Source organism: Taurulus bubalis, assembly GCF_910589615.1.
Source record: "Taurulus bubalis genome assembly, chromosome: 20".
Taxonomy (NCBI): Eukaryota; Metazoa; Chordata; class Actinopteri; order Perciformes; family Cottidae; genus Taurulus; species Taurulus bubalis.
The window spans coordinates 19,151,759-19,161,758 of NC_136608.1; the positions used below are offsets into that span (position 1 = coordinate 19,151,759).

The window sequence follows — 10,000 nt, forward strand, 5'->3', positions numbered from 1 at the left end:
GGGACCCTTCAGGGACCAGAGCCCTACAGCGGGACCCCCCTTCAGGGACCAGAAGCCCTACAGCGGAGCCGAGAGAGACGGGTCAGAGAGACAATAGTACACACACTAAATATACTAAATATATATAAAACCAGACCCTGACCCGGTACAGAACCCCCTGCTGCGGCTCCTCTTACTTGAAGGTCTCCTCGATCTCCGTGACGCTCGTGTCCTTCTCCACCACCAGGAAGTTGGGCTTCCGGTTCTTGTTGAGCTCGCCCACGCCGCCGAGCAGGAAGCCCGTGCACGTGTCCTCGTCCCCGATCACGGCGATCAGTTTCCCGCGTCCAGCCATCACGCGCAGCTTCAGGTACCGATGCGTTTACCGGAGAGAGAGACGGGTCGGAGCTTCGTGAAGACGCTGCGGGTCATGTGATCAAGTCAGCTGACCGCCACTTCCGCTTTACTCATCTGTGACGCCACTTCCGCTTTTTGTTTTCTCGTTTGCGTCGCAGCAGCAGGGTGCGCGCGCACACCAGAATAACTGAAAAACAGAACCAGAAAAACAACAAAAATCTTAAATTACATGAACTCTAAATATTACAGACAAATATATAACATCCGGGTAACTTCAAACGATGACGTCATGTTTAGCCGTGCTGCCTTCACGGCCGCGTAGTGAATCTCTTCTTCAAACACGTTGTACAAATAAACATTATATATTATTTGTTATATTATATATTATTTGTTATATGTTATGTATTATATTTTATTATATATTATTTGTTATATATTATATGTTATGTATTATATTGTATTATATATTATTTGTTATATGTTATGTATTATATGTTATGTATTATGTTTGATTACATGTTAGATGTTATGTATTATATATTATAACATATGATATGTTATATATTAAATAAAGCTGTTGTTGTGTGTGTTGATAAAGCGGAACGTAATTTCCGACAGAAAATGAACGTCTCAACAGTCACATGACAAATCACAAGACCGTTGGACAATTTCTAATAAAGTTTTGGAAAAAACTTACTGCGCATGTGCAGTACGAGCTTCCTCGCAAGAAAGCCGGAAATGCAGCTGAGCTTCAGCTCGTAAAAAGCGTAGAAGAAGAAATGGTGAGTTCTGATAGATGTTTACATTTAAATTGTTGTTGTTATATATTTATGATGCTGATGCCTTCAATGTTTCCTGTTTGACTTTTATCATGTAAAGTTATGTGAATGATCCATGTGGCGTTCATGAGCCTCGGACTTTACAATGTCAGTGCCTCTGATCCTGAGTCTGTTGTTGCAGACGACAGCGGCTCTGACTGCGGGTCTGGAGCGGATCCCGGATCAGCTCGGGTACCTGGTCATCAGCGAGGACGGGGTCCTGGCCGTGAGTAGCAGACCGGAGTCATTCAATTTCCGGTTGTTTTAGGATTGTCCTCGGCGCAGTTTGAGCTGCACCGCGTCTGTTTGGACGAGAAGAGGTTTTGTGACCGGATATGACGTGCGTAGGGCCCGGCGGCTTTTAAAGCTCACAGAAGCTCAGCAGGAGATGATTGAGTCCATGAATCCAGACTCCATTCACTTTGAGTCGCTTTAAAAGCGGAACTTAGACAAATAATGAAACTAAGAAAAACAACCAATTCAGATTTCTATGAATCTACTGGTAATCCTCGTTATGAAAAGTTGAATTTGAATAATGAAGTAATGTTGTGAGTGCTGACCTTTTGACCCCGTGTCGTCAGTCAGCAGGTGAGCTGGAGAACGACGAGCACACAGCGGCCGTGATGATGCAGATGGTTCGAACAGCGAGTCGGTTTAAGTTATCTGGATCAGCTGAGCCGCCCTTCAAACGCATGTCAGGTAACAGTACACAGTCTCAAGGTCAGCGCCTCACCTGACCCGCCCCCTCACCTGTGCTGACCCGGCCCCTCACCTGACCTGCCCCTTACCTGTCTTGACCCGCCCCCTCACCTGTGCTGACCCGCCCCCTCACTGTTCTGACCTGCCCCTCACCTGTACTGACCCGTCCCCCACCTGACCCGCCCCCTCACCCGACCCGCCCCCTCACCTGACCCGCCCCTCATCTGTGCTGACCAGTCCCCCACCTGACCCGCCCCCTCACCTGACCCGCCCCTCATCTGTGCTGACCCACCCCTCATCTGTGCTGACCCGCCCCCTCACCTGTGCTGACCCGCCCCCTCACCTGTCCTGACCCGCCCCTCACCTGTCCTGACCCGCCCCTCACCTGTCCTGACCCGCCCCCTCACCTGTCCTGACCCGCCCCATACCTGTCCTGACCTGCCCCTCACCTGTGCTGACCCGCCCCCCACCTGACCCGATCCGCCCCCCCACCTGACCCGCCCCCTCACCTGTGCTGACCTGCCCCCTCACCTGTCCTGACCCGCCCCTCACCTGTCCTGCCCCGCCCCTCACTTGTGTTGACCCGCCCCCTCACCTGACCCACCCCCTCACCTGTTCTGACCCACCCCTGACCTTTGCTGACCCGCCCCTCACCTGACCCGCCCCTCACCTGTCCTGACCCGCCCCCCTCACCTGTGCTGACCCACCCCTCACCTGTGCTGACCCGCCCCCCACCTGACCCGCCCCCTCACCTGTGCTGACCCGCCCCCTCACCTGTGTTGACCCGCCCCCTCACCTGACCCGCCACTCACCTCACCCGCCACTCTCCTCACCCGTTCTGACCCACCCGACTTTTGCTGACCCGCCCCCTCACCTGTCCTGACCCGCCCCTCACCTGTCCTGACCCGCCCCCTCACCTGTGTTGACCCGCCCCCTCACCTGTGTTGACCCGCCCCCCTCACCTGTGCTGACCCGCCCCTCACCTGTCCTGACCTGCCCCCTCACCTGTTCTGACCCACCCCTGACCTTTGCTGACCCGCCCCTCACCTGACCCGCCCCTCACCTGTCCTGACCCGCCCCCCTCACCTGTCCTGACCCGCCCCTCGCCTGTGCTGACCCGCCCCCCACCTGACTCACCCCCTCACCTGTGCTGACCCGACCCCTCACCTGTGTTGACCCGCCACTCTCCTCACCCGTTCTGACCCACCCCTGACTTTTGCTGAACCGCCCCCTCACCTGCCCTGACCCGCCTCCTCACCTGTCCTGACCCGCCCTTCTTCTCTCCTCAGTGACTCTGGACGACTTTGTTTTCATGGTGACGGTTTCTGGTCAGAAGGTCTTTGTGGTGAAGCGTCAGAACAACCAGCAGGAAGCGGTCACCGCTTAGAGCGCGACACAGGAAGTGAGGCGGAGGTCACCGGTGCCTCTAACTCTGTGTCTCTACATGCTTTGTTTGGATTTGTATATTTAACTGAATACAATGATGTAAACTGTTGATTCATAAGATTATTAATAAAATGACTGATGAAATATTTTGTTTAATCAGTTTTTGCTGCTTGATTTGTCAAAAACATTTGTCTCAAAAACAATTACATTTCTAAAGACCAGATTATTCTCATTATTGATGAATCTTTATTGGACTCCTGTATTGTTTAAATGTAACTATTGATCAACTGATTTATTGTCCCGACATGCTGAGGATTATTAAACTAATCCGTGATGTTTGATAATTAAATGTTTAATTAGTTAATTAAGTTTCACTTAAATCCCATCAACAGTCTTTTAAATATGACTCATTTAAAACTTATGAACTTATAATTAAAGTAAACATCGTCAGGTCTGAGATGAAATTACATTTTAACTGATGCACATTACTAACAGTGATTTATATATAAATATCATGTAGTTTCTAGCTTAACTTATGTTATAAACTGAAAAGAAAACATTAACATGAAAGGATACTTTATTAATTAAAGATGATTAAATAGATACTTTGTTTAAAGATGATTAAATAGAGATACTTTTATTAATGAAAGATGATTGAATAGAGATACTTTATTTAATCATCTTTTATTAACAAAGTATCTCTATTCAATCATCTTTTAATAACATACTTTGTTATAAATAAAAGATGATTAACAGATACTTTGTTATTAATAAAGTTGATTAATAGATACTTTATTAAGGTCACGTTTCAGCCTCAACAACAGTTCAAGAAACGATTTGTCACAAAAACACATTCGATAAGTTAAAATATCAATTCATCATGTTGTAAAAAACGAGTCAAATACTGAATTATTATTTTAGAAATGTTATTTAATAAATGTTTGACTCTTTGCACCTTCAGTTTTTATAAAAACAAAAATCTGTCAAACAGCTGAGAAGAGAAAAAACCTTTATTGCATCATCGTTGCTGCTTCTTCCTTCAGGTGCAGCTCAGTGGTCTGAGTCACCTGTTAACCACGCCCCTTCCCACAGGCAACTGTCACCTGTTAACCACGCCCCTTCCCACAGGCAACTGTCACCTGTTAGCCACGCCCCTTCCCACAGGCAACTGTCACCTGGTGTTAACCACACCTCTCCAGAGGTAACTGTCACCTGAAGTTGACCCCGCCCCCTGGAAACTGTCACCTGAAGTTGACCCCGCCCCCTGGAAACTGTCACCTGAAGTTGACCCCCGTCCCCTGGAAACTCACCTGTAGTTGACCCCACCCACACGTACCCTGTACCCTCTCTAAAGTACGCCCACAGGTACTCTCACCCGTCACAAACCCCACCCACAGGCACACCTGTAATAAGCCCCACCCATCCTTTTCATAATTTCCTGTCACATGATTCTGATACATGCAGATTAAAAGAGAAAAACAAGTGCAACAGGAAGAACAGAAGAAGAGCTCAGAGTCCATGACATCACCTCCTCCTACAGACACATGAATAAAAAAAAAAAAAGAAAACAGGCCAGGTAAACGTTCTTCCTCCTCTTCATCACTTTGTACACAGCGTCAGTCGATGACATCATCGATGACATCGGTCTGCTGCTTCCTGTCAGGTGGTCTAATGCTTCGTCAGCTCATTGGACAGCCAGTCCAGACCCTCGTACAGACCAGTACCCTGAGTGGCACAGGTGGCCTGGATGTGCCACTGGGAAGACAGACAGGTACAGGTAGGTAGACAGGTACAGGTAGGTAGACAGGTACAGGTAGGTAGACAGGTACAGGTAGACAGACAGGTACAGGTAGACAGACAGGTACAGGTAGACAGGTAGACAGACAGGTACAGGTAGACAGGTAGACAGACAGGTACAGGTACAGGTAGACAGGTAGACAGGTAGACAGACAGGTACAGGTAGACATGTACAGGTAGACAGACAGGTAGACATGTACAGGTAGACAGACAGGTAGACATGTACAGGTAGACATACAGGTAGACATACAGGTACAGGTAGACAGACAGGTACAGGTAGACATACAGGTAGACATACAGGTAGACAGACAGGTACAGGTAGACATACAGGTAGACAGACAGGTACAGGTAGACATACAGGTAGACAGACAGGTACAGGTAGACATACAGATAGACAGACAGGTACAGGTAGACATACAGGTAGACAGACAGGTACAGGTAGACATACAGGTAGACAGACAGGTACAGGTAGACATACAGGTAGACAGACAGGTACAGGTAGACATACAGGTAGACAGACAGGTACAGGTAGACATACAGGTAGACATACAGGTACAGGTAGACAGACAGGTACAGGTAGACAGACAGGTACAGGTAGACAGGTACAGGTAGACATACAGGTAGACAGACAGGTACAGGTAGACATACAGGTAGACAGACAGGTACAGGTAGACAGACAGGTACAGGTAGACAGGTACAGGTACAGGTACAGGTAGACAGGTACAGGTAGACAGACAGGTACAGGTAGACAGGTACAGGTAGACAGACAGGTACAGGTAGACATACAGATAGACAGACAGGTACAGGTAGACATACAGGTAGACAGACAGGTACAGGTAGACATACAGGTAGACAGACAGGTACAGGTAGACAGACAGGTACAGGTAGACAGACAGGTACAGGTAGACAGACAGATACAGGTAGACATACAGGTAGACAGGTACAGGTACAGGTAGACAGACAGGTACAGGTAGACAGGTACAGGTACAGGTAGACAGGTACAGGTAGACAGGTACAGGTAGACAGACAGGTACAGGTAGACAGGTACAGGTAGACAGACAGGTACAGGTAGACAGGTACAGGTAGACATACAGGTAGACAGACAGGTACAGGTAGACAGGTACAGGTACAGGTAGACAGACAGGTACAGGTAGACAGGTACAGGTAGACATACAGGTAGACAGACAGGTACAGGTAGACAGACAGGTACAGGTACAGGTAGACAGGTACAGGTAGACAGACAGGTACAGGTAGACAGGTACAGGTAGACAGACAGGTACAGGTAGACAGACAGGTACAGGTAGACAGGTACAGGTAGACAGGTACAGGTAGACAGACAGGTACAGGTAGACAGGTACAGGTAGACAGGTACAGGTAGACAGACAGGTACAGGTAGACAGGTACAGGTAGACAGGTACAGGTAGACAGACAGGTACAGGTAGACGTACAGGTAGACATACAGGTAGGTAGACGTAGACAGGTACAGGTACAGGTAGACAGGTACAGGTAGGTAGACAGGTACAGGTAGACAGGTAGACATACAGGTACAGGTAGACAGGTACAGGTAGACAGGTACAGGTAGACATACAGGTACAGGTAGACAGGTACAGGTAGACATACAGGTACAGGTAGACAGGTACAGGTAGGTAGACAGGTACAGGTAGACAGGTACAGGTAGGTAGACAGGTAGACAGGTACAGGTAGACATACAGGTACAGGTAGACAGGTACAGGTAGACAGGTACAGGTAGACATACAGGTACAGGTAGACAGGTACAGGTAGACATACAGGTACAGGTAGACAGGTACAGGTAGACAGGTACAGGTAGGTAGACAGGTACAGGTAGACAGGTACAGGTAGGTAGACAGGTACAGGTAGACAGGTACAGGTAGGTAGACAGGTACAGGTAGACATACAGGTAGGTAGACAGGTACAGGTAGACATACAGGTAGGTAGACAGGTACAGGTAGACATACAGGTAGACATACAGGTAGGTAGACAGGTACAGGTAGACATACAGGTAGGTAGACAGGTACAGGTAGACATACAGGTAGGTAGACAGGTACAGGTAGACATACAGACAGGTACAGGTAGACATACAGACAGACACAGGTAGACATACAGACAGACAGGTACAGGTAGACAGGTACAGGTAGACAGGTACAGGTAGACAGGTACAGGTAGACAGACAGGTACAGGTAGACAGGTACAGGTAGACAGGTACAGGTAGACAGACAGGTAGACAGACAGGTACAGGTAGACGTACAGGTAGACATACAGGTAGGTAGACGTAGACAGGTACAGGTACAGGTAGACAGGTACAGGTAGGTAGACAGGTACAGGTAGACAGGTACAGGTAGACAGGTACAGGTAGACATACAGGTACAGGTAGACAGGTACAGGTAGACATACAGGTACAGGTAGACAGGTACAGGTAGACATACAGGTACAGGTAGACAGGTACAGGTAGGTAGACAGGTACAGGTAGACAGGTACAGGTAGGTAGACATACAGGTACAGGTAGACAGGTACAGGTAGACAGGTACAGGTACAGGTAGACATACAGGTACAGGTAGACAGGTACAGGTAGACATACAGGTACAGGTAGACAGGTACAGGTAGGTAGACAGGTACAGGTAGACAGGTACAGGTAGGTAGACAGGTACAGGTAGACATACAGGTAGGTAGACAGGTACAGGTAGACATACAGGTAGGTAGACAGGTACAGGTAGACATACAGGTAGGTAGACAGGTACAGGTAGACATACAGGTAGGTAGACAGGTACAGGTAGACATACAGACAGGTACAGGTAGACATACAGACAGACACAGGTAGACATACAGACAGACAGGTACAGGTAGGTAGACAGGTACAGGTAGGTAGACAGACAGGTACAGGTAGACATACAGACAGGTACAGGTAGACATTCAGGTAGACATACAGACAGGTACAGGTAGACATACAGACAGACAGGTACAGGTAGGTAGACAGGTACAGGTAGACATACAGGTACACATACAGGTAGGTAGACAGGTACAGGTAGACATACAGGTACACATACAGGTAGGTAGACAGGTAGACAGGTAGGTAGACAGGTAGAGGTAGGTAGACATGTAGACAGACAGGTACAGGTAGATAGACAGGTACAGGTAGATAGACAGGTACAGGTAGACAGACAGGTACACATACAGGTAGGTAGACAGGTAGACAGGTAGGTAGACAGGTAGAGGTAGGTAGACATGTAGACAGACAGGTACAGGTAGATAGACAGGTACAGGTAGATAGACAGGTACAGGTAGACAGACAGGTACAGGTAGGTAGACAGGTAGACAGGTAGACAGGTAGGTAGACAGGTAGAGGTAGGTAGACATGTAGACAGACAGGTACAGGTAGATAGACAGGTACAGGTAGATAGACAGGTACAGGTAGACAGACAGGTACAGGTAGACAGACAGGTAGACAGACACACCTGGAAAAGGTGTGTGTGTCTACACTGATGTATGATCACTGATGTACGGATCATTGATGTATGGATCACTGATGTATGGATCACTGATGTGTGTACTGATGTATTGATCACTGATGTATTGATTGATCACTGATGTACGGATCACTGATGTACGGATCACTGATGTGTGGATCAGTACGGATCACTGATGTACGGATCACTGATGTGTGTACTGATGTATTGATCACTGATGTGTGTACTAATGTATTGATCACTGATGTGCTGATCACTGATATATATTGATTGATCACTGATGTACTGATCACCGATGTATTGATCACCGATGTATTGATCACTGATGTATGGATCACTGATGTATGGACTGATGTATTGATTGATCACTGATGTATTGATCACTGATGTATGGATCACTGATGTGTGTACTGATGTATTGATTGATCACTGATGTATTGATCACTGATGTATGGATCCTTACATTTCTGTGCTGACGGCTCTGCAGACCCAGTTTGTTGGTGAGTTCACTGACCCCCATCGCGTTGGGAAGATCCTGTTTGTTGGCAAAAACCAGGAGAACCGCGTCCTTCAGCTCTTCCTCATTGACCTACAGAGAGAGTCATGTGAGCGATGACATCATCTATGTGACCTGCAGTTCCTGCTGGTTAACCTTCACATGTTTCAGGAAGTGTTGCTTTGAGCGTAAAACACTTCATTCTGGTTTCTGAAGCAATATAAAGGAACATGCTGATGATGTATCATTTCGTTTCATGAGTCAACACAAGGTCTAAGATGAGAACAGACAGACAGGTAGATGAACAGACAGACAGGAAGTCCTCACCATCTTAGTGAGTTCCTCAGCAGACTCTGCTACTCTCTCTCTGTCGTTGCTGTCCACCACGAAGATCAGACCCTGTAACATGTATAATACATTCTGTATATTAATAACATGAATTATATGAAGATCAGACCCTGTAACATGTATAATACATTCTATATATTACTAACATGTACTTTATGAAGATCAGACCCTGTAACATGTATAATTCAGTATGTATATTAATAACATGTATTATATAAAGATCAGACCCTGTAACATGTATAATTCAGTATGTATATTAATAACATGTATTATATGAAGATCAGACCCTGTAACATGTATAATACAGTATGTATATTAATAACATGTATTATATGAAGATCAGACCCTGTAACATGTATAATACAGTATGTATATTAATAACATGTATTATATGAAGATCAGACCCTGTAACATGTATAATACAGTATGTATATTACTAACATGTACTTTATGAAGATCAGACCCTGTAACATGTATAATTCAGTATGTATATTAATAACATGTATTATATGAAGATCAGACCCTGTAACATGTATAATTCAGTATGTATATTAATAACATGTATTATATGAAGATCAGACCCTGTAACATGTATAATTCAGTATGTATATTAATAACATGTATTATATGAAGATCAG

At 46.4% G+C, this 10,000-nt stretch overlaps 2 protein-coding genes across 2 annotated transcripts in view; one reads left to right on the forward strand and one right to left on the reverse strand.

Annotated features, from left to right (window-relative positions):
* Positions 1-1,047: 1,047 nt before the first annotated feature.
* On the forward strand, positions 1,048-3,383 carry lamtor4 (late endosomal/lysosomal adaptor, MAPK and MTOR activator 4). Its single transcript, XM_079236241.1, has 4 exons — positions 1,048-1,118; positions 1,297-1,380; positions 1,736-1,853; positions 3,143-3,383. The coding sequence occupies exons 1-4, from the start codon at positions 1,116-1,118 to the stop codon at positions 3,238-3,240; spliced, it is 303 nt and encodes a 100-aa protein (XP_079092367.1). The 5' UTR covers positions 1,048-1,115; the 3' UTR covers positions 3,241-3,383.
* An 848-nt stretch (positions 3,384-4,231) lies between these two features.
* LOC306752625 (ADP-ribosylation factor 4-like) overlaps positions 4,232-10,000 on the reverse strand; it is an 11,136-nt gene continuing 5,367 nt past the window's right edge. The window contains exons 4-6 of the mRNA XM_079236407.1: positions 9,342-9,413; positions 8,982-9,107; positions 4,232-4,994 (exon numbers count right to left, since the gene is read on the reverse strand). Coding sequence (XP_079092533.1) covers positions 4,908-4,994; positions 8,982-9,107; positions 9,342-9,413 — 285 coding nt within the window. The 3' untranslated portion in view covers positions 4,232-4,907. The remainder of the gene's footprint in view (positions 4,995-8,981; positions 9,108-9,341; positions 9,414-10,000) is intronic.

Excerpts from the sequence above, each read along its gene's own strand:
- lamtor4 (XM_079236241.1), top strand. Across the intron at positions 1,381-1,735 it reads GCGAGGACGGGGTCCTGGCC|TCAGCAGGTGAGCTGGAGAA; the intron begins GTGAGTAGCAGA and ends CCGTGTCGTCAG. Across the intron at positions 1,854-3,142 it reads GCCCTTCAAACGCATGTCAG|TGACTCTGGACGACTTTGTT; the intron begins GTAACAGTACAC and ends TTCTCTCCTCAG.